General features: G+C 48.0%; 2 protein-coding genes across 3 annotated transcripts in view; one reads left to right on the forward strand and one right to left on the reverse strand.

Moving 5' to 3' along the window:
• The window catches only part of SCNN1A (sodium channel epithelial 1 subunit alpha), a 28010-nt gene extending 23758 nt beyond the window's left edge, over window positions 1-4252 (forward strand). For both annotated transcript variants that reach the window (XM_080986827.1, XM_080986828.1), the window contains 2 exons: window positions 314-389; window positions 2226-4252. In XM_080986827.1, coding sequence (XP_080842953.1) covers window positions 314-389; window positions 2226-2525 — 376 coding nt within the window. In that variant the 3' untranslated portion in view covers window positions 2526-4252. The remainder of the gene's footprint in view (window positions 1-313; window positions 390-2225) is intronic.
• Window positions 4253-8344: 4092 nt separating this feature from the next.
• Window positions 8345-16856, reverse strand: VAMP1 (vesicle associated membrane protein 1). Its single transcript, XM_080987060.1, has 5 exons — window positions 16546-16856; window positions 12897-13023; window positions 12613-12771; window positions 11688-11739; window positions 8345-11365 (listed from the first exon to the last, which is right to left on the reverse strand). Coding segments are annotated over exons 1-5 (357 nt in total). The 5' UTR covers window positions 16548-16856; the 3' UTR covers window positions 8345-11348.
• Window positions 16857-24416: the final 7560 nt, after the last annotated feature.

Consider the following 24416-nt stretch of genomic DNA (forward strand, 5'->3'; position numbering starts at 1 on the left):
ATTGCAGGTTTCAGGAGGTGAAGTAGGAAATTATAGCTTCCAAACAGATGCTCACATTGTTTAAAAACATTTGGCATGTTATGGGGCAGCTTAATTTGAGTTTATGAGATAAAGTTCAGAGAAATGCCGTAGACCTGGGAATGGGGGGTTGTGAATTTGGAAGGAGTGGGCGTTTTGGGAGATTTGTAGGTTATAATCCTATAGGCACTTACCTGGCAAAAAGCCCCATTGCACTGAATAGGATGAATACTCATTTGTAGGACTGAGCTGTAGGATATTGATTGAGCCAGAACTTTCCCTTTTGTATTGCCAGGAATGGAATTGCCAAAGTGAATATATTTTTTGAGGAGTGGAATTATAAAAGCAACGGGGAGTCTCCTGCTTTCACAGTATGTATTCCCTTCGTCGTCACGTATTCCCAACTGCTCCCCCTACCACCATCTGTGACACCAAAAAGCCATCATCCTTTAAGGCCTGTCCAGATAGTCAGTTCCTGGAAATAAAAATCTGCCCATTGTTGCTCATTGCATGGGAATCTAGCCTCCTTCTTTCAAATAAGTGCTTTTGTTTCAGGTACATTGCACTTCCCTATTTCTCGGGGGGGGGTGTCATTTTTGTTGTTGGGAAAATGTGGTTCTCTGCCCCAAGCAGCAACGTAACTGCATTCTGCAACACTTTTTGGAATGTACTCATTAGAATGTCATGGGCATATGCCAGAATAATGCCCACCCCTTGGCATCAATCAATTATTTTATTTGTTTGCTACCTTTACTACCATGCTCAAGGCGGCTGTGTGGGACAGGTGGTGCTGTGGGTTAAACCACAGAGCCTAGGACTTGCAGATCAGAAGGTCGGCAGTTCGAATCCCCATGACGGGGTGAGCTCCCGTTGCTCAGTCCCTGCTCCTGCCAACCTAGCAGTTTGAAAGCACGTCAAACTGCAAGTAGATAAATAGGCGGGAAGGTAAACGGCGTTTCCGTGCGCTGCTCTGGTTCGCCAGAAGTGGCTTAGTCATGCTGGCCACATGACCCGGAAGCTGTACGCTGGCTCCCTCGGCCAATAAAGCGAGATGAGCGCCGCAACCCCAGAGTCGGTCACGACTGGACCTAATGGTCAGGGGTCCCTTTACCTTTACTTTTACAAGGCAGCTTACAGCATGTGAAAAATTGTGTAACTACAAACATACCAAAAGTAATCATAAACAATAAATAAAACCTCAAAAAGAGCACAACCAAACTGAACAACTTCCACATAAATTGTAAGATCCAATATAAAGAGACAAACATTTACTGCAACAACCTCCCCTAAACAATACCCCAGTCCAAGATTCTGTTCAGCAGGCTGTTTTTTGTAGTTGGAGTCAGTCTGAGCCCCGCCCTCTCAGGCCAGGTGGGAGAAGGCCTGCAAGGCAGGGAGCAGGTCTTCCAGGACTCACAGCCAATATGCTGAGCGACACAATTCCCCTGCCCCCATGCCCGCTAACAGCAGCCCCTGCAAAGAGCTCTTCCTAAAGAAGCTTAAATTAGCTTGTCTCAAGACAAGTATCCTATTCCCCACATCTCTCTACCCAGCAAGAAGTCTTGAGATTGGTCACTTTCAGCATCTGAGAGAGTTCATTTTTAGTAGGCTAAGCACTGTGCACAGGAGCTAGAGTAAAAATGCATATACAATCCCCAATCTTTTGTGAACGTTTCGATAGTGAGCGTTCTCTAGGTTTGCAAAACTTCAGCAAGTAGTTGACAGTCACTGCCGGATTTTGCTGTAGCAGTCAATATTTGACAGCATGTGGTACCGTAGATGGTGTCAAAATTTCACACCAACATGACCTGCATCTAATTTAGTAATTTAGTATATGGACCTCAATTCAATACATCGAAATAGGTGACTGTAAAAGTTTAACAGCAATTTCGATTTTTGAAGCGCAAGTGTCAACATTTGGATCATACGTAGACATTAAAATATAAATGTTCTGGAGTACATCTCCAACCCCCAGGAGGCAGGAGCAACATAGCTACTCCTCATTGCAGTTAGACTGGATATTGTGATTTCTTCTGAAATGGAGTTCACAGAACAGGTGATCTAGGTGAGTCCCAAGGGAAAAGATGGCAGCCTTTCCAATCTCTATCAGTGGCTAAGATGTTTGGGGAGCCAATTTTATTTCTTGAGCATGGTTTTTTAAAAAAATAAAAATTAAATATTCCCCCGTTTTGATCTTCATTCTGCAGGTGGTGACACTGCTTTCACAGCTGGGAAGCCAGTGGAGCCTGTGGTTTGGTTCCTCGGTCCTCTCCGTAGTAGAGATGGCTGAGTTGATTCTGGATTTTGTCGCCATCACCTGCATCCTGACTTTCCGCCGGCTGTACTTGCACAAATCTTCTGACCTCCATACACCCAACAGCCATGACACCAGCTCCCATGCTGCATCTGCTGCCCCACAGCATGCCTCTGAAGTTGCAGCGCTACCATCCTACAACAGCCTGGAGTCGCTATCCCTGTACAGAGTTTCCTTCAGGAGAACAGAGTGAGGGGCCCAGGCCAGAATGGCTTGCAGAAGCCCTTCTTGAAGCATGGAGGTGCACATTACTGCCAGCAGATCACTGTACTTCTCATACTTCCATGAGGAGGATTGGACCGAAAGGTCTCCTGGGAAGTTACTGGCAGAAGGAAGTCATAGTACTTATATATATAGGGCCCAAGTGGCTTGGAATGCCCTCTCTGACCTGCTTTGCAACTTGTGGTGTAGTGGTTAGGAGCAGTAGACTCGTAATCTGGGGAACCGGGTTCGCGTCTCCGCTCCTCCACATGCAGCTGCTGGGTGACCTTGGGCCAGTCTCTCAGCCCCACTCAGCTCACAGAGTGTTTGTTGTGGGGGAGGAAGGGAAAGGAGAATGTTAGCCGCTTTGAGACTCCTTAGGGTAGTGATAAAGTGGGATATCAAATCCAAACTCTTCTTCTTCTGTTTCAAATTGGGGTCCCCAATGTGGCACCCTCAGACACACACACACACACACACACACACACACACACACAGAGTTGCCATCTGCCCATGCCTCCCAATTGTTTGTTTTGACCATGAGTGACATTTGGCCAGGTAGAAAACAAAGCTCATCATCCACCCACCCCTCCCTTCCCCCAGAATGTCTCTGGGCCCATGCAGAAATGTTTTGTTTGGGGTTCCCCCCCCCCCTTCCCTTTGGTGTATTTTGTTTGTTTGTTTGTTTACTTTGCTTGGTTTTGGGGTGTTTGGATTGGCTCTTGTTGCTGTTTGGTTGTGGAGAACGTTCTGGCTACTGGGGGGGGGGACTTTTTGGGTCTGTGTTGTGTTTGTTTTGATGGAGAGCAGAAGAGTTCTGAGCATCACCGTTTTTCCCTTCTGTGAAATGGGTTGTTCCCAGGCCCCGAAAGGTGGGAGACCCCTGATCTAAAAGAACAAACCAGAAACAGGCTGTGCATCTGCTAGGTCTTTGTATGCATGATAAACAAGAGTCTAGCAGGAAAGAGAGCATGAAAAACAAGGAACCAACCCCTTCAGCTCACATACGATTAGCACAGTCTTCAAGGGAAAACCCTCTACCCATTTTGCCTTCATTGCTGCCATTTCCAACAGATTCCTTTGCACCTGGAGAGATGCAGGAGTCAGTTTGGCTGGAGTCTTGCCGCCCGTGCAATGTACGCATTTTTTCTGCCTAAAGACAGGAAATGGGCCTCGCTTCTGCAAGCTTGCTAGACAAAGGCTTCCTTGGCATCATCTTCCTCCATCCAACTAGGAGCCCGGGGATTCCTTTTATTATGCAGCACAGTGTTGGGATGTGTAATATGAACTGAGAACAGAAATGCGGTAAACCCGAGAGCTCCGGGTATTAGAACTGTGGCAATACTGCGAGGCCCAGTGTGGGGGGTCAAGGAAGGGGCTAAAATGAGAGCCTGTAAAAAACAAGTTCTCCATGTTGGAGGCATCCATCTATGTCCCTCAGAGCTGGGACACCTCGTGCAACACAGACAGACAGGGAGGCAGGCAAAGGTGACAACTGTAGCATCAGGAAAACAACTGGGAGGGAGGGAGGGAGGGAGAAGGTAAGGAAGGTACTGCTAGCCCCATTGCAGCTCAGGAGAATCCAAGGACCATCACATGACCTACCTTCCCAGCCCTGATTAGGCACACAACACTATTGAATGGTGTTATACCACAGCAGGAACACCAAGGAGCTGGTAAAAAAAGGTGTGAATTAAATATTTGAGTGTGAACAATGAAGTGTGCCTCCTCATTAATGGGAAACAACCTACCTTGTGGGATCAGATATTTAGGGGGCTCTAACTTCTTTCAGTTTCTCTCATCTCATACACGGGATGTTGTTCTGGTCCATTCAAAGGTAAATCTTCTAGACCAGGCTTCCTCAATCTTGGCCCTCCAGATGTTTTCGGCCTACAACTCCCATGATGCCTAGCTAGCAGGACCAGTGATCAGGGATGATGGGAATTGTAGCCTCAAAACATCTGGAGGGCCGAGGTTGAGGAAGCCTGTTCTAGAACATCAGTTGTTGGTACCCATCGGCCTTGAGAGATCATGGAGTGCGCCTCCAGGGGGGTAGTCCAACCAGTGCGTTAGCAGCACCGAAGAGACCTCCCTGGGGCGCAAGCCTGGGAAGTGTGTGTGGAGGTCCTGGGCTGCCCAGACCTCCCTCTTGACCTCATTGGTGGGGTCCAAAGGAAAACACAGCACTGTATTTGGCACCAGGTTGGTTGGAGGGCTTGCCAGAAGGCAGCATACAAGGTGGCATCCAACTGACTTAGGGACTGCTCTCTGGATTTGTGTCGGGTTTACTCCTCAGCCTTTTCTTCTCCCAGAGATATCCGACAAGGCAGCAGAGGATTAGGGTCGGCGCTGTGGGTTAAACCCCAGAGCCTAGGACTTGTCGATCAGAAGGTTGGCGGTTCAAATCCACACGACGGGGTGAGCTCCCGTTCCTCGGTCCCAGCTCCTGCCAACCTAGCAGTTTGAAAGCACGTCAAAGTGCAAGTAGATTGATAGGTACTGCTCCGGGGGGAAGGTAAACGGCATTTCCATGCGCTGCTCTGGTTCGCCAGAAGTGGCTTAGTCCTGCTGGCCACGTGACCTGGAAGCTGTACGTTGGCTCCCTCGGCCAATAAAGCGAGATGAGCCCGCAACCCGAGTCGGCCACGACTGGACCTAATGGTCAGGGGTCCCTTTACCTTTACCTTTCTTTCTCCTAGATGGGCTACCTTCCCAGGTTGATGAGCCACAGTCCCTTTCTAAGAATATGAAGTGTCCAAAGTCGGGATTGCTTCAAACTGTGCTGCTTTTACCAAACTCTGCCCATTAATTTGTTAAGTCTCAATCCATTAAGCACATCCAAGGGTACCTTATGATGGGTGGCTAACCTGCAGCCCTCTGACTGTTGTTGGGACTCCATCAGTCCCAGCCAGCATGGCCGATGGTCAGGGATGTTGGGAGTTGTAGCCAAGCACCATCTAGAAGGCCAAAGGTTAGCTCCGAAGCTGCCAGAGCTCAAGCCAGCTGTGTTATCCCTTTCAGGGGCCTGCTTACATTCAGCCTCTTTGCAGACTGCCCCTGAGGATCTGGAGTTCAGCAAGAATCTGGGCCCTGCTTGGATCTTGGCCTCATCACTATTCTAATGGGTGGGAGGTGCTTTTGCTCACAACATGCTTGTGTTCTGTGTTTTCCCAAACATGGGTCTCCAGCTGTTTGGGGACTACTAGCTAGCAAGTCAGGGATGATGGGAGTTGTGGTCCAAAATCAGCTGAAGACCCAGGTTTGGGAAACACTGATGTAAGTGCACAATGTAACTCCTAGAAGCCAGGAGGATGAACTTCAGCACCCTTTCCCCATTTCTAATAGTGTGATGCAAACAAAGAACAGAATGGGTGCAGAGGCATTAGGAAAACAGGTCTGGATTCAAGAGGGTGTGTGTGTGTGTGTGTGTGTGTGTGTGTGTACACACACAAACATGAACATTAAGTGTACATAACGGTACAAGTCAGAGGTAAAGAACCTGCAGCCCGTCAGCTGTTTGGTGGACCATGCAGGGAGCTGTTTTATACACTCAGACCACTGGATCTGTCTACTGACTGACAGTGACACTTCCCAGCCCTAGCAGGAAACGCTTGGAATTGAAACTGGAACAGCCTGCATTTCGGCTCTACAATTAAATTGCAGCCCCTCCCACTTACAGCCCTCATCAGTCCCAGCCAGCAATGTCCGTAGCCAGGGATGGCTGCAAGCCAAGAGCATCTGCAAGGCTCCCATGTTCCCCACAGTTGCAATAAAGGGAAGGTGAGCTTACATCCCCTCTGCTTGCGCTCTCACCAGTCCTGGTCTTGCACCTGCATTTGTCCTGCAGAGCCAAGGAAGGCAAGGATATTCTCAGACAGCCCCTCCGATTTTAAAAGACTAGTGCTTCCTACCCACAGAAAACTGCACTGTCCAAGCAATGCAAGCTGCAGGAAGACGTAAGTTTCAGTGTTCTGCGTTATTTCTTTCCCGTATTCGCAAGCAGGTGTCCTGCTCTTCCGCCAGGGCTCCCTCTGGCGTTGCAAAGTATTTACTGCCTCAAGGTATTTACTGCTTGCTTGCTGCTGTACTGACAGCACCACAACAGATTGCAGGTAGACAACTTGGGACCCTGGCACACATACATTTGTTGCAAACTACCCACCCACCCCCGGTAGTTGAAAAGGATGTTTTAGAGATCCCTTTGGTGATCCTATACCTACTTCAGCTGCTCTTGAACAACTGCAGGAGCCAACACAGCACAAGGAACCCACTGAGCAGATTCCATTTCTCCTGTACTTTTTTTATTATTAAAAAAACACCTGGTTTTTGTCAACCAACCCTAATGTATCTTCTTGGTGATGTATTCAGCATTTCAGCAGGAGGCTGCGTAGTTACAATGATCACAGGATTCCATGCACATAATCCAATTATGAGATAGCGATGGTGACTTACCAGAAAAAAAAATCAACTATTTGGGTATGCTAGCATACTGCAAGTTGTCGTTTTCCCAGCCCTATCCTCCATCACTCCAGTATTTAAATAATTGCCCAAGGTCAGATGCTGCTTGGATTTGCTAAACATGCCCACACTAAGATGGAACCTGCCATTTCATACACTGCAGCTAGGGATCGTGACATCGAGCTGTTTAATATATTGTAGGACAGTTCTGCTTTTCCAGCGTCATCTGTAGCAAAACAAACACACTCCTTGCATTTAAATCAGGACAGATTGTAGAGAAAACGAATACATCCTACAGCAGAGACAGAAGATCCTTCAGCAACATGTGATAATGAGAGGAGGGGATTTAGGCAGCAATCCTTTGAGTAAGACCACGAACAATGCAAGTACGCAGGAAACAGTCCTATTTTCATAGGCCACAATATCTATGTGACAGGGACAAAGTACAGTCGTACCTTGGAAGACATTCCGGAAGTCTGCTCCACTTCCAAACATTCGGAAACCAAGGTGCAGCTTCCGATTGGCTGCAGGAAGCTCCTGCAGCCAATCGGAAGCCGCACCGGATGTTCGGGTTCCAAAGAACGTTCGCAAACTGGAACACTCACTTCCGGGGTTGCGGCATTCAGGATCCAAAACGTTTGACTCGCAAGGCATTAGTCAACCATGGTACAACTGCATTGCCTAGATTTTTGTACCCTCAAATGTATACATTTATGTTACATGTCTGCTGTGTAGGACCTTCACGTGCGACTTCCATGTCATCAGCAGCACCAGCACCGGGGAAGCCTCCAAGTGTCATTTGACAACTTCTTTCAACCCCTACGCAGTAAGGCCCAATGGTCAAGGATGGTGGAAGCTAGATGTCTGCCAGACGTGGTCAACATACTACAAGGATGGCAATGGCATGAGTTGTGGCATATGGCATAACATCATTGAAGTGCTTTTCTCATTTCCTTCTGCAACAGCCTGGTTTTCTTCTTTGAACAGACATGGTACAAAAATTAAGTTACCAATTATGTAGTGCAAATGGAGCTTCTTCCACTACTTCGAGTTACACTTGTACCCAAGACTCTGCCCTGATAGCATAAACGTTGTGTTTAGGTCTCCTCTCGTCTCATGCAGGAGATGTGGTTTGGCCTCCTACGTGTCACTTCAGGGGAAAGAGCCTCATTTTTCACAGAGTGAGGGACCACTGCTGATTCTCACCCCCCCCCCTTCCAGCATCCACATTGTCTAGTCTGGGCTTTCCTGCTCAGACCTCTAAACTGCAGCATCCCAGGTGGTCGTTCTACAAGACTTAACTTCCACGGTGCCAGAAAGGGATCCCGATTAGGAAAATTACATGGCCAGGTGTTTGGTTTATCTTGACACACTTTATTCTGCTCATATTGATGGTTTCAGTGAATTTAGCTCATTTATGCAAAGGAAACAGAAGGTGCATTATGCCAGTTAAGATAAGGGAAGGCAGGACAAGGAGGAACAAAGCACGGTATGGCTATCTGAGGTCCCAGTCAGGAGCTGCCCTAGCTTAGGCCATTTCTCACTATAGCAAGCCTTCCGGCCTCTGCTGGCTGCTCATAAGCCCTTCATGATGGAAGAGTCGACACCAGCTGTGGCCAACCTCTTGACAAACGTGCTCCACCCACAAGTGCAAAGCATGAGAGAGAACCACGCAAACACCAGCTAGGCTGCATATGCAGGTTCCTTCTACCAGGGTGCAGGTTTGACCGCAGTCTTACTGAGCAAAGGATCTGCATGAGCACAGCATGGCTGCTACAGGCAGGCAGGGACGTGGACCTGGCTGTGCTGTAAACTAGTCCTGCAAGATCTCCTGCTCCTGTCTAGGTGCTACATTCTTCACCTACGATCTACAGCGTTAAAGGTAGGGTACCTTTCCAGGGGGTGCTATGGCCTACGTCTTAAGTACAGTGGTACCTTGGTTCTTGAACTTAATCCGTTCCAGGAGTCCGTTTGACTCCGAAAACCAAGGTGCGGCTTCCTGCACTCACGAGAAAGCCGCGTCGGATGTTCGGCTTCCGGAAAACATTCACAAACCGAAACACTTACTTCCGGGTTTGCGGCGTTTGGGAGCCAAGCCGTTCGAGAACCAAGGTACCTCTGTACCTGGGTTCTTCTCCCTTCCCACTTTAAAAGCAGCAACCCCCTTCTCGCTAACACTCAAGACAGAGGACGCAGACTCGTTTTGGGTGGCAGAGGAGTGTTTGTTGGCGGAGATTAAAGAGTACATGAGCTGGTAAATCGACACATGCCAGAGGGAAAAAATATTACGGCTGTGTTCCTTACAAAGACAGAAACCACACGTGCGTGAGAAAGCGGCTGAAGTCCTCTGCATAGAGAAAGAAAGTCCCTTGCTTTAGGCACAGAGGGCCTAGGGGAGGGGGGGTAAACTTTTTTGCCCATGCATAAAGAGATGGAGCAAGTGGAGAGGTAACAAGGGGGCTGGGGGGGGAGAGAGAGAGAGAGAGAGGCAAAACATACAACATCCATGAGAACAGACAAGGAAAGCAAAAGAAAGCAGCCGGGAGGGCTTTCCTCTCAATACAGACGGCAGCAGATCAAAACCAAGATCTTGTCCGGAAGAGATCAAGAGGCCTCTTTAAACACCTTACTGTGTTTCCTCCCCAAAGCGACAGCAGCATCACAAAACACGGACCCCGGATCCTCTTCAGGTATGTTGCGCTTCCGCCAGCACAGCTCCGCTGAGACAGGAGAGGTTTATCCAAACCAGCAGAGAGCTTCGGCGTTCCTGTTCTCCTCTAAGCATCCCCCGAGGTGGGGGGAGGTGGGGGGAGATCAAGGAGATGGGCTCTGCAAATGAAATGCTGGTGCGTGGCAGTGGGCATGCAAAAAGTCAGCACCTTCACAGCATGCTATGGGGAGAGTATTCCTGGGTTAAAACATTGAAGGGCCCAGATCATATTGCTTTGTCCGAGGCCGCAATGGAGCCCCCAGTCGCGAGTTGACCATTCCTGTCCTAGAGCATTGCAGTCTCTATATCTCCTTCCACCCTTCCACACTGTTCTCTTTCTGGCCAAACTCTGATTGGAGCCATATTGGGACACCCAAACGCCTCTCTCTTTCCCACCCCTCTCTGTGATTGTGCTTCATAGCTATGCCACTTCCTGTGTCTTCAACTGGCAGGCATGGCTGAACCCACTCTAAAGCAGATTTAAAACCCATTTGCACTGGGCTTCTCTTCCAATCAGGATCAATACAGCACCTCCATAGCATGTCAGGTGGCAAAATAAGCATGAATTCATACACACATGCTCACCACTGGGAGCATCATTAAGTGATGGCCAAAAACAGGAGTGATGAAAGGCATGTATGTGAATCTGCATTCAAGCGGTCCCTGGAAACACTGGCATTCTGCGTAACCACCTCTGACCCAAGAAGCCTAAAAACTAGATAAGAATTCAGGTCTGTCATTGCACAGCAGGCCTGCTTTTTAGAAGGAAACCCTTCTACGACTCCCTAAGGGGCAAAGAAGGACATGCTGCTACTGTTTTGCAGCAGGACTTGGGATCCAGCTAAGCAGCAAGTAGTCTGGGACTTGCTGTTTGAATAGCAAGCTCCATCTAAGTGCCGGAGTGTTCCAGCAAACCACATGGCCACAGAACTGCAAGATGCGCATATCTGACCCTACTTCTGACTATCCTGGGAATGCAAGCCTCCAGGAACGGTGCGCTTGCTCCCCGGAGCAGAGGAGACTGGATCAAACCAACATCTTTCCTGCTAGGGTTCATGAGGCCAAGTGTTGCTCGAGGATTGCAAAGAGATGTCCCGTCTTCATAGGACCAGAATTTCTGCAGACAGAGCAAACACCATGAGCTTATGCCTCACATTAAGGGAACACTATCCTGGGGTCACAATATCCAAATCTTCTCCCTGGTGCTGGGGGGGGGCTCGCCCCTCCTCTCTCCTCCCGCCACCCGTAGAGATGTAAGTAATGCTGTCCCAAAGCAAACACACGGCAAGAGAGGTCCAAGAGAAGCGGACACCTAGAGTAGGCCTCAAACCCGCGAGCGTCACTCAACCACCCCACACATTTCCTCCTCTCGTCCCGCTGCCACCTTCCAAGGCGAGGTGGCCTGCTCAGAGGCTGATGCAGCAGCAGCAGCTGTGAAGGGGGAATCAACTCAAATCTGGAAACAGTGCGTTAAAGTCTCGTATGGAAGGCAAACAGAACCAAAAGGAAAACTGATGACTAAGCCAGAATGAAGGGAGAAAGGAAAGGAAAGGAGGAGGAGGAGGGAGGAGGAACACCTGGGACTGGAAAGGGAGATGGGGAAAGGAGGCTGCAGACTGGGGAGGGAGGGGGGAAGGGACCACATTCTCAGGTAAAAAAGTAGACTGGGGACAGGAAGCAACAGAAGGAAGAGAGGGGAGAGAACAAGAGGGCATGTTACACCAAGCCTCCCACACTGAACACAGGCTGAACATCCAAGGAAAGAAAGGCCCACCCTTATTTGTCCTGCCTCTGCCCTCATCCAGCAGGCAAAACAACCCCATTATCCTAGAAGGCACCAGGGTCACAGATCTGCTGGTCTTCAGCATCACTCAGAGGAGAGAGGTAGCAGGTAGAGTTTTTCACACCCACAGGCCGGTGCTGTTTATCCGGTGCTCAGGGAGGGGTCAGAAGCCCAGTCCCCCCTGGCTCCCCCTTGGTACTTACGTGCAATTGCGATGACCACAATGGCACAGATCACTCCCAGCATGATCATCATCTGGGGAGAAGAGTCACCATGAGCTCACACATTCTTCACCAACACAGCACCCTCACTAAGGTGGGCATTTTAAAAAATGCCTCGTACCAAGTGAGACCGCACGTCCGCAAAGTCCAGTGCCTCTTACCACCAACCTGGTGCCACCCCCCCCCCAGCACTGTAAGTACCCATCATCCCAAGCACTGGATCTGCTAGCTGGGGCTGAAGAGAGCTAGGAGCCCAGAACATCAGGGAGAACATCAGGTTGATTAAGGCTGGTCTATTATAGCTGCCAGGGACGCGAGTGGCGCTGTGGGTTAAACCACAGAACCTAGGACTTGCCAATCAGAAGGTCGGCGGTTCGAATCCCTGCGACGGGGTAAGCTCCCATTGCTCGGTCCCTGCTCCTGCCAACCTAGCAGTTCGAAAGCACGTCAAAGTACAAGTAGATATATAGGTACCACTCAGGTGGGAAGGTAAATGGCATTTCCGTGCACTGCTCTGATTCGCCAGAAGCGGCTTAGTCATGCTGGCCACATGACCTGGAAGCTGTACGCTGGCTCCCTCGGCCAGTAAAGCGAGATGAGCGCCATAACCCCAGAGTCAGTCACGACTGGACCTAATGGTCAGGGGTCCCTTTACCTTTTATTACAACTACCAGCAACTCTCTAGTGTCAGGCACAGATTTTTTTATTCCCCGGCCCTGCTACCCATACATATATTTTCTCTGGAAATTCTAGGCACTGAACCTGGAATCTCAGAGCATTCATTCTACTTCCAGTAGATGGGCCCTCCCCCTCCAGTTCAGGGAACAGCAGCACAATAGGACTGTGACTGTTGTCTCAATCTACCAGTGTAAAATTTCTGTGTGCTCCCCCTCCCTCCAAAGCTCACCTTACAGTTCTTCCACCAATACTTTCTCTTGAGCGCTGCTGCACTGCTTTCGAATACTTGAGCACCAGCTTGGAGCGCATCTGCTCTTTCATCTAATTCCGATAGCTTCTGGTCTCGCTCCAAGACTTTGTCCACATTCACACGCATAATATCCACCACCTGAATGAGAGGGATGGAGGCAGGGGAGGGGGGAGAGAGAGAAGAAAAGGGACAGCTGAATTCACCTGGAAACGAAGAAAGCATGAAGACCCAACGAGAACAGCTCAGGAGGTTAAGCAACTTACTTCTTCCACCTGCGCTTGGGTCTGTTGCAGGCGGCGATTGCTGGTCAAATTTGGGGGTGCTCCAGGGGGGCCTCCAGCATTTTCTTCCCCTTCTTGCCCCGTCCCTGGTTGCTGAGCTGGATCAGACCTGTGGAGGCATATTAGGTGCAAGAAGTGGTCACACTAATATTAAAGATATGTAACCACTTGAAAGAAACAATTAGGCCTAGGATTAAAATGGAATTAAATTTATAAATAAGAAAATGTACAATAAGGAAAGCTATGTAATATGATTAAGACTGTGATATGGTCTTTTGAAACACTGATATTGGAAACTGCTACATATAATTACTAAGAAATTTGGATGGAAGAGATTCGAGGAAGTCAATTACTATGTTTATGAAGATGGATGGTACTTAATTTTAATTAATTAAGTGGTAATATGCTGTATGTATCTTTTTTCTCTTTTCTCTTTTTCTTTTATTTATTGCTTGTCTTTATGTTAATCTTTTTTTCTATACTATGTTTATCTACTGAAAATAATAAATATTATTTGGGGGGGGGGAGAGAAGTGGTCACACGTGTCTGGTGCTCGCCCCGAAGAGATGTCCCCAACCTTTGGGGGAATACGGGCACTTCTGGAGAGGCTAAATGACTGCTGTGGGCACCACAAAAGAAAAACTGCTGGTGCTCAGAACATTCCCATCGCCCCCAATCAAGCAAAAGATTAACACACCCCTCCCAACAGATAAGACGCAGACAGAAGAAAGCAGGAAACACCCCACAAAAGCAGGAAAGTCCCCCAAACAATACCCCCACCCAGGAAAAAAAACATTAAAAATTTGGAAACTTGGAGAGGCAATGTGCCTTGGTGGGCGCCAAGGGCGTGGCTGAGGACACCCAGATACCCACATTGGGGCCCTCAGCCACAGAGATAAGCAACTAAACTGCAACTAGAAACGACAGCCCCATAAGGCCTGGAAACGATGCCTTATGAGGAACGGCTAAGAGAGCTGGGCATGTTTAGCCTGGAGAAGAGGAGGTTAAGGGGTGATATGATAGCCATGTTCAAATATATAAAAGGATGTCACATAGAGGAGGGAGAAAGGTTGTTTTCTGCTGCTCCAGAGAAGCGGACACGGAGCAATGGATCCAAACTACAAGAAAGAAGATTCCACCTAAACATTAGGAAGAACTTCCTGACAGTAAGAGCTGTTCGACAGTGGAATTTGCTGCCAAGGAGTGTGGTGGAGTCTCCTTCTTTGGAGGTCTTTAAGCAGAGGCTTGACAACCATATGTCAGGAGTGCTCTGATGGGGTTTCCTGCTTGGCAGGGGGTTGGACTCGATGGCCCTTGTGGTCTCTTCCAACTCTATGATTCTATGATTCTATATGTTGTATTCCTAGCAGAACAGAAGGCAGCCAAGGGCATTCTAAAGCTGGAAAAGACACAGAAGAGGGTAACCAAAAATGATCAAAGAGTTGGGCTACTTTCCCCATGAAGGAAAGTGAAGAGCACCCAACTGCTTTTCCTTAAGCCAAAAGAAAGACTCAAAACATGAGATGATTGCGCACAGAAGAGAGAAGCTTTTCTCTTCGTCCAGCCATGGAACTCAAGGTCACCCAAGAAGAACTTCAAGCAAAGGGTTGTACAAGCCGCAGTGAAGACCACTAGTTTAGATGGCTTGGAGCACAGATGGGGAACCTGTGGTCCTTCAACAGTTGTAAGACTACAACTCCCATGATGCCTAACTACTGGCTATGCTGACTGAGATGGATCTACACAATTCGCTAATCTACATCTGGAAGACCACAGGTTCCCCATTTCTGGCTTAGAAGACAGATCTCCACATCCACATGCCATGACAGCCAAAGTAGACCTCTATGCTCATAGGAAACATCTCTCTCAAGACCAGCTTGCTAGGGGACAAACAGAGGCAGGAACCTTTGCCTCTATACCCTTCTTACAACTTCCCAGATGCATGTGGCTGGGTTACCGCTGGCCTGATCTAGTGTGGCTCATCTAATGCTCTTAAGCTAGGAAATGCTACAGAGATTGCAACTGAAGCTAAACACGCCAAGTGAGATAGAAATCAAGAATACAAACAGCTGATAATAAGCAACAATGCTGTGAGATCTTACTGCTCCTCAACTGGTTTGTGACCTGCCAGGGACACCTGTCCATGAGGGATAAAATCAGGGCGACACAGCTGGTATCATGGGCAAGTATGAGCTATGAGCCCAGGACGAAACCTCAGCAACAGCCTAGGCAGTTGTAGGCAAGCCACTGTCCGCCTAAGCATCCTCAACCTGCAATATGGGAGGACTGGCCTCCCTTACAAGGCTGCTGTAAGGCTTCCTAGGATGTGGATGTGTGAAGTGCTCTGTAATACTGTGGCTGCGATTACACCGCCAGAGCAAACGTCGCAGCAAACAAGGTCAAACAGCTTCTTCAGCATCCAGGAAAACCCAGCAAGCTCCCAGGTCTGTTAAGGTGTGGGCAAACACAAAATAACTGCTGTGTCACAAGGCTGGACCGTTGTTTTTTGCCACGGGAGAAATTTGCTACCAATATCCTTGGGTTTTTGCTGCCATAATAATTCCTTCCTGCAGCGAGAGAGGAGAGGTCAGGGGAACTAGCAGTTAAGCCCCAGTTCTGAGAGAAAGGCTGGGTTTTTTGCATGGCAACTGTGGGCATGGAACGAAGGCACCAGGATATACTGGACCAATGACTAGTCTAGCACAATCTGCCACAAGGTGTTTGAGGCAGCACCACTGGGCAGCCATTGGTTGGCCCACAGATAAAAGGACATGGATGGAGGCATGCTTTCACCGGAGACCAAAGACTTCATAGTTGCAGAAGTCCAAAGGAAAGCAGAGACAAAACTGAGTGCTTCTACTCTAAGTCACCCTTCTGTCTCAAAACCACAGGTCTCTCTTCTCTCCCATCCCTCAATATCTGCTACCCAGATCTCTAGGGTCAGCTTAATATAATTTTGCTGAGCTCTGACGGATTCCTCCACACACAAGCTCATGCAAAGGCGGTTTCCGCACTCCCTTCCCCCGCCCCTAGTGGCACATGCCAGGCAGAGCCGCCTCGGTCACACATGACACCCAACCCAAAGGTTTTGGCGACTTTCTGCTTTATCCCAACCGCAAAACCCGCATTGGCTTGACCACCGTCCTTTCGACCGTTCCCGCATATTTACATTCACACGTGCAGGCGCCGTCACGTGCGAAAAAGCCCCCCATAGCCATCCCCGCGCATCTGTTCCCTTTTTCCTAGCCCACACACACAACGGAGCCGCCCTTCGCTTCGCTACGAGCAGCCAATGTTTCGAATGGGAAGCGATGCTGCGGGACACGGGAGACAGAGGGGAGAGCAGGGCAACTGCTGCAGGCAAAAAATAAAGGAGAAAAGCGCAGCTGGCCGGAGAGCCGCGGCCACCTGGGGCGGGATGCTGCGCCACCGGCGCCCCATCTGACTTCAGCCCCGGGCAGCCGGGAACGGACGGCGGGAAGGAGATCGGGGGCGGGGGCGGGAGCGGGTGCTGCAATGCGCAACTCGGCAGGTGCCGCAGCCGCGCAGGGGAAGGCGGCAGCGCAGCGCAGGACGGACCGCAGCAGGGCAGGGCGGGCTCCCTCACCCACCACCCAGCCCGGCTACTCACATGGCCGGCTTCGGCTCGGGGAGACCCCTTTCCTCCGGAGCGCTGGACGGAGCGTGCGGAGCGAGGATCGACGGCCCAGCCGGGGGAGCGTCCGCGTCAATGAGCCTCTCCCGCCGGCGCCCGGAGAACGACTTCTGCTGCAGCAGGAGCCGCGCTGCTGCCCCGCGCGCTTTATAGGCGGCCGGAGGGGGCGGTCCCTCGGGCCCTGGCCACGCCCTCCATTGTTGCCGGCCCAGCTCGGCGAGCCAATAGGCGCTCACGCCGGAGCTTCTCTTGGCCGCCGAAAGAGACACTCCCCCGCCCGGCAGCCAATCAGCGCCCTACTTCATCTGCATACTTCGACGGTGCTCTCCCAGACCTGCCTTAATTATTAGACGGGAGCATGAAATCTCAGCTTCCGATTCTCTGATGCTTTTGGGGTTTTGTTTTGGCCCCCAGGGCGGAAGCGGGAGAGTTGCGTGTCGAGGTCACTGGAGAGAGCCAGGATTTGACCAGGGGCGAAAGGATGGAGTGATGTATGGAGGTGAGAGCTGGACCATCAAGAAGGCTGGTCGCCGAAGAATGGATGCTTTTGAATTCTGGTGCTGGAGGAGACTCTTGAGAGTCCCATGGACTTCAAGAAGATCAAAGCTCTCCATTCTGAAGGAAATCAGCCCTGAGTGCTAACTGGAAGGACAGATCCTGAAGCTGAGGCTCCAAGACTTTGGCCACCTCATGAGAAGAGAAGACTCCCTGGAAAAAAGACCCTGAAGTTGGGAAAGATGGAGGGCGCAAGGAGAAGGGGATGACAGAGGACGAGATGGTTGGACAGTGTTCTCGAAGCTACCAGCATGAGTTTGACCAAACTGCGGGAGGCAGTGGAAGACAGGGGTGCCTGGCGTGCTTTGGTCCAGGGGGTCACGAAGAGTCAGACACAACTAAATGACTAAATAACAACAAAAGGAAGAACACTGCTCCATCTGGTCAGCAGTGAGTCTTCCGGGTTTCAGGCGGGCATTTGTTATTGCATTCAGTTGAGTGCTGGATTTGGGCTGGAAAGAGGTAGACTAGATAAACGCGTCTTTTGCTGCAACCTGAAGAATCGTAGAGTTGGAAGGGCCCACGAGGGTCATCTAGTCCAGCCCCCTGCTGTGCAGGAGCCTTTTTGCCCAATGTGTGGCTTGAACTCACATTCTGCTGCCATGCTGAGCGCTTGAATGGCTGGCAAAGCAGCAGATTCAGCAAGTCTTCTGGCTGTTTCTGCTTTTTAGCTTCTCAGACAGATCTGGCAAGCCAATCTGATGTGATCCAACAGAACCGGCCATCTGGCAGAGTTGGGAGTTCAAAGGGCAACAACTCTCTGCCAGTTCCAATTAGGTGGCTCATATGCGTGAATGAATGTCCCCAGTCTTGAAGAAGCCATTGTAGGTCAATTCCCACCCGTTAGGATGGCCGTAGTATTAGCACTGGCAGACAAGTAATTTTTAACACACTGATAAAAGATTATTCAACCTACCAAAGAAGCAGATACAACTACAGCACAACATTAGTGAATTATGTGTGTGTAATTGTAATATACAATATAAAATACTATAATATAGAAATAATAAAATATTTATATATACGTTACTGCAAATACTAGGCAAATGTTTTTAATTATTTTTATGCAATTTTAAAAGAATAATAAGACAAGTTTAAAATGACTGGAAATTCCTCAAAAATTTAAAAAAGTCGGTGTTTTTGATGTAGTTATTTACCGAGCAAAACTGAATTATATTAATTTAACCCAAATCTCTTTTGAATTCCCAAGTCACGTTGCAACTTTTTAGCATCCCTTATTTTGGGAATTTGAAAGGTAAAAAAAATTCAACACATCCTAGCAGGGCGTAGTCAAACTATGGGATTCTCTCCCCAAGGTACGTAAAAAGGTAAAGGACCCCTGGACGGTTAAGTCCAGTTCAATTTGACTTTGAGGTTGCGGCACTCATCTTGCTTTCAGGCTGAAGGAGCCGGCATTTGTCCATAGACAGCTTTCCGGGTCATGTGGCCAGCATGACTAAACCGCTTCTGGTGCAATGGAACGGCAAGCCCAAGAGGCTCAGTGGCTTAGACCACAGAGCCACCCACATCACTTCTCCCCGAGGACGCAGTGATGGCCCCCAACATGGATGGCTTTCAAAGACAATTAGACAAATTCATGGAGAAGGCTATCAATGGCTACTAGCCATGATGGCTGTGCTCTGTCTCTAAAGCAATACTTCTGAATACCAGTGGCTGCAAACCATGGGAGATGAGCGAGTGCTCTTGTGCGCTCATGTTCTGCTCGCTAGTTTCCCACAAGATTCTGGACGACCACCATGAGAACAGGATGGTGGTAGGTCTGGGCAACATATCAATACATCGTCCAAAATCGGTTTGAAGTCTGCATCCCTCCCCCTTTCCTTTTTCCTTCTATGATGGAACTCCTAATTGGGGACTTCCCTGACTGTTTTTTTCTGGCCCACGTAGGACCAGTCTGGACAGTAGGCCTTGGTAAAGATTTGACGTTTTCATCCCCAAAAAGTTTTTTGATTTGAGTTCTACTGAAATGAGGCTGCATTTTAATGTTGTATTTTAATCTTGTTTTTAAGTTGTATTTTAATCAATTGTTTCATACTTGGTGTTAGCCGCCCTGAGCCCTGAGTTTCGGCTGGGGAGGGCGGGGTATAAATAGAATTTATTTTTTTATCATTATTATTATTATCATCGTGATAATGGTTTCATAATATTTGACATGGCGATAATATCAATATGTGTGTGTGCTATGTAAAAAACTGTGATATGGGAAAAACCGTGATGCCAGCCATCACTTCTCTCATGATTCCTGCTGCCCTGTTGCTCTGTACTATAAAATAGCAGGTGGAACAATACATTATACGTAAGTAAAAATGCATCAGTTTTGGACCCCTAAGTAGTAGCAGGACATTACCTCAGTCGCCTCTACATGCTTATTTCAGACATCATGATATATTGGTCTATCACAATGTTTAGGTAAAGGTAAAGGGACCCCTGACCATTAGGTCCAGTCGTGACCAATTCTGGCGTTGTGGCGCTCATCTCGCTTTACTGGCCGAGGGAGCTGGCGTACAGCTTCTGGGTCATGTGGCCAGCATGACTAAGCCGCTTCTGGAGAACGAGAGCAGCACACGGAAACGCCGTTTACCTTCCCGCTGGAGTGGTACCTATTTATCTACTTGCACTTAGACGTGCTTTCGAACTGCTAGGTTGGCAGGAGCAGGGACCGAGCAACGGGAGGTCACTCTGTCATGGGGATTCAAACCGCCGACCTTCTGATCGGCAAGTCCTAGGCTCTGTGGTTTAACCCACAGCGCCACCCGCGTCCCTTCATAATGTTTAGCTGGTGATATATCACGATGTTACGATACGATACTCTTTATTGTCATTGTCCCATATAGAACAACGAAACTGAAAATATCTACATCAGACATTCAAAAACCCACAAGCCTGCTATCCCAGCTATCCCAGCCTGGTTAGCCCCTAAAACTCTGATACCCCCTAACTGAATACAATATACTCACATAAAGGCTACCTTACACTGCGTTTAAAACCAAAATTGCATTTGAATAGAAACTGTTTCTCAGGCGGCTAGTCCTAGTCTTTATAACCCTGTACCTTCTTCCAGAAGGCAGAAGCTGAAAGAGATCATTTCCGGGGTGTGCACTATTCTGCACTATCTCTGCAGCTTTCTTATGGCACCTGTAAGTGTAGGTTTGATGCAAGGTGGGAAGAGTGCACCCAATTATTCTCTCCACAGTCTTTACAACCCTGGAAAGCTGTGTGGAATGCTCTCCCCACAGGGAAGCTTGCGTGATGGTGGATGCATGATGGGGACGAGGGTGGTACTGTGGTCTAAACCACTGAGCCTCTTGGGCTTGCCGATCAGCAGGTCAGCGGTTTGAATCCCCATGACAGAGTGAGATCCCGTTGATCTGTCCCAGCTCCTACCAACCTAGCAGTTCGAAAACACGCCAGTGCAAGTAGATAAATAGGTACCGCTGCGGTGGGAAGGTAAACGGCGTTTCCATGCGCTCTGGTTTCCGTCACGGTGTTCCGTTGTGCCAGAAGCGGTTTAGTAATGCTGGCCACATGACCCAAAATGCTGTCTGTGGACAAACACTGATTCCCTCAGCCTGAAAGCGAGATGAGCGCCGCAACCCCATAGTCGCCTTTGTCTGGGCTTAACCTTCCAGGGGTCCTTTACCTTTTACCTTGGATGTTATTTCAACACCAGGAAAAGACCTTTTTATGTTCCCAAACTGTGTTACTCTCATGCTGCTTGGAGTTTGTTTTTATTTCTGCTGCTTTTATATGCTCTTTTATACTCTTTTATACAATTTTTGTTGTTGTCATTTTAGCTTTCTAAAAGCTGACTTCGGAACCTGTTGAAGGGTGCATATGAAAATTGTAATACAGAAAAATAACTGTCGCCTTGCCCACATAGTTTGTAATGCCTTCTCCAAAATTCACAATAGCCAGAAAGCAAAAATATGCCTGTGAGCAGAGTTGAGCCCTCTTCCTGTTTTTTCTTAGGCATAGAACATCTACCAGACAGATGAGTGGCAGTCACAGGCTAGATTTAAAGAGAGGAGCAATTGCATAACAGCCTAAGATATTTTCAGGGCCTCCTCCATCTATAATTGCCTTCTCTATATGAACCTTCTTGAGTCAGTGTGCTCTCTGGCACACTGACCTCTGAAATATTGTTGACAAGGACAGGGCCTTCTCAGTAGTGGTGCTGTGGTTTTGGAATACATCTTGAGTCTGAACAGAGCTAAATCAGACATGATATTTTTATTCAGGCAGACTAAATTTCATTTTTTTCTATAGCTGATGCGTCATTTCACCTAGTAATGTTATTGACTGTGCACTTAATTTTGTTACACTCAAAATAATGGTTAAAAATTGTGATATTTTTTTAAATGCAGAAAAGTGGCTTATAAAATATTAAATACATAAACTACCTGATCCCTTGATGACCAGTTTATTCTTTATATTATTTATTGTGTTACTAATATTGTATTATTCAAAAAATAATGGCTGGCTTCAGGTTTATTAGTATTATATTCAGGTGAGACCATTGATAGAAATATGTATTCTAATCTCAAACAAAAGACAAGGCTGACTTCTTTGGGAGGGCATTGTTTTTTGACACTGGTCTTCAGGACGCATTAGAACTTAATTCTGTTTCCCTCCTGAAGTGCTTTTAAGTAACGCGGCAGCCAGTGTTGCATCTGGAATGGTTCTGAACTACTTTACGCAGCCAAATTAGTTTGCCATTTTATGAATGCTCCCTGCATGTTTGAATTCCCTTCCCTGGTTCCCTGTGAAGAGTGCTACTGCTCTGTATCACATTTTTGGGAATAGCCTTGCCTATTCCCAAGTCCATCTTAAGACTGTTGACAGAAACCCTGACAGAAAAGTGTTTACAACACAATCACATCCTGTCAAACAGGGTGATATGCAAAGATTTCATGAAGCACTTTGATGTGATCAGTAATGCTATTATTACAACTTATAAGCAATTTACACTTTATGTGACAGACATGTCCAGCATTCCTCTTAAAGACAATGACAATCTATTGTTATGAAAGGCGCTCACAAGAATGAAAAGGGGAAGAGGGATTTGACTCATTCTGCCCCCCCCCTCCAGGACTTCAGCTGTGAATTAAATTGGCTGCTGTTGCATTGCACCACGCAAAAGGCACCACTGCTGATCACTCACATGGCTTTTACTGCGGCCCTAAACCCTCTCCTAGGGTGTATGGGGTGCTAAGGGAGGGGTAGTACCTCTGGTGGGGACACACTGTGCTCCTTCTGGGATAGTTTTCCACCTTTGGTCCCCACCTTGCACTCAGCTCTCACCTGTGGCTCCTATAAGCTGTCAGCATGCAACAGCGGCCACACCCCAGGAATGATGGGATTGAGCCAGGCAAAAGCTACGGTCAGGCAAAGAATCATAGACACCGAGAGACAACAGGACTACTCAAGGTGCCCTGACTATAAAATTGGAGAAATTGAGAGATATATAGCCGCACCGGCAGCATATCTCTTCTTTCTCGTATCTAAAAATGCAAGAAGGGCCTTTACACTCACCAGCAGCTCGGCTCTGCCCTCGCCGGTCCTGGAAGGAGCCTTTTAAAAAGTCCCATATGCTCAGAGACTTTGTGCCTGTTCTTTTGGAGAGATAGGAAGCCCAGAACACTTGTTCTTTAGATGTCCCTTTTATGAAGAGGCACATAGTAAGACCATTGATCCCCTACTGGTGAGGCTCGCTGACCTCCCGGAAATGCAAAAATTCAACCTTTTCCTGTTAGGCAAAGATCAGAAGACGACCTGGATGGTCGCCAGATTCTGTGTACAGATCTGTAGGTACAGACCATCTCCCAACTCAAACTAGTTCGTTATGAAAATCCCCAAACTCGGCTCCATGTGTCTCTGGATCAACTCCCTGCGGTAGTTTATTGTTGTACATTGTTTTTAAATTTATTGTTGTACATTGTTTTAATTGTTTGTTTTTCTTCTGTGACTGTACCCCCAAGTGTGTTTTATAAGCTGGTCTCCGACTGTAATAAATTATCTATCTATCCCAGGAATGACTTAGACTGGCTGGCTAAACCAGGTGAGGGTAGCCGATGGGTCTCAAACCCTAAGTGAGTTATGGAGATCCCCTGCATGTGAAAACAGACTCTGGCGGATTGAGCGGACGAGACCAATAGTGGATCCAATGGTCAAGAAGGCAGTTTCTGCACATGCTGTTGTGGGAAGTGAGGGGCAGATGAGGCCTGTCAACCTGGGAAAGTAGCCCATCCAGAAGGAAAACTCTGATCCTAAAACTCAGCTTCCTTGAAGGATATCTTCTAGAAAAGAGAGGGCTAAGGAGTAAACCCTATACAGATCCTTAGTGGAGTCCCTAAGGCAGTTGGATGGCGCCTTGTACACCTACTTCCAGCAAGTCCTGCAGCCAAAGGTATTCCTCTGCTTTCCTTTGGACAACATCAGCAAGTCCCAGGACCTCCATATACGCTGCCCAGGCTTGAGGTGCTAGTTTCACACACTAACCACTACAGTCATACCATACTTTGGAAGTCAAATGGAATCCGTTCCAGAAGTCCGCTCAACTTGCCAAATGTTCGGAAACCTTCCTGCAGCCAATCGGAAGCTGTGAAAGCCCCGTTGGACGTTCGGGTTCCAAAGAACGTTCGCAAACCAGAACACTCACTTCTGGGTTTGCGGCATTCGGGAGCTAAAACATCCAAGGCATTTGGGATCCAAGGTAATACTATACACCACATTGGCTTCCTAGAGTACTTCTGCTATGGGGCAGCTATATAAATTAAGTAGGTAAATAAATAGGAGGAAAGCAAGGTGTCACTTAGAGAAGGATCTGAACTGTTTTCCTTGAAGCTTGAATTCGTTTTATTCTGGATTGTTCTATTTTATGTTCTAATGTGTTGTAAACTGCTTTGAGATGATTTTCTGTTTAATGGAATAAAATAATAATAATAATAATAATAATAATAATAATAATAATAATAATTCTTCATGGGGGGGAAATGGCACCTAAACATTCCATTGTGATGACCATAACCTAGGTTTAATGTGCCATTTGACAATCAGCTTATATATCTGAGTTTCTAATAAGGTTCTTCTCCATACCCTCCTCAACTGCTTTGGCATGGATGACGGATGGGGGGAAATGTGTGTAGCAACCTCTGGTTTTTGCATGGTTGGAATGTAGCCTACATTACAAAGTGGCGCCACCCATCACTAGCTTGTATGCCCCTTCCCAATATCTCTACTAGGACATGTAGCCCTTGGACTGAAAAAAAGTC

The sequence above is a fragment of the Podarcis pityusensis genome (genome assembly GCF_964106645.2).
Source record: "Podarcis pityusensis genome assembly, chromosome: 17".
NCBI classification, from domain to species: domain Eukaryota; kingdom Metazoa; phylum Chordata; class Lepidosauria; order Squamata; family Lacertidae; genus Podarcis; species Podarcis pityusensis.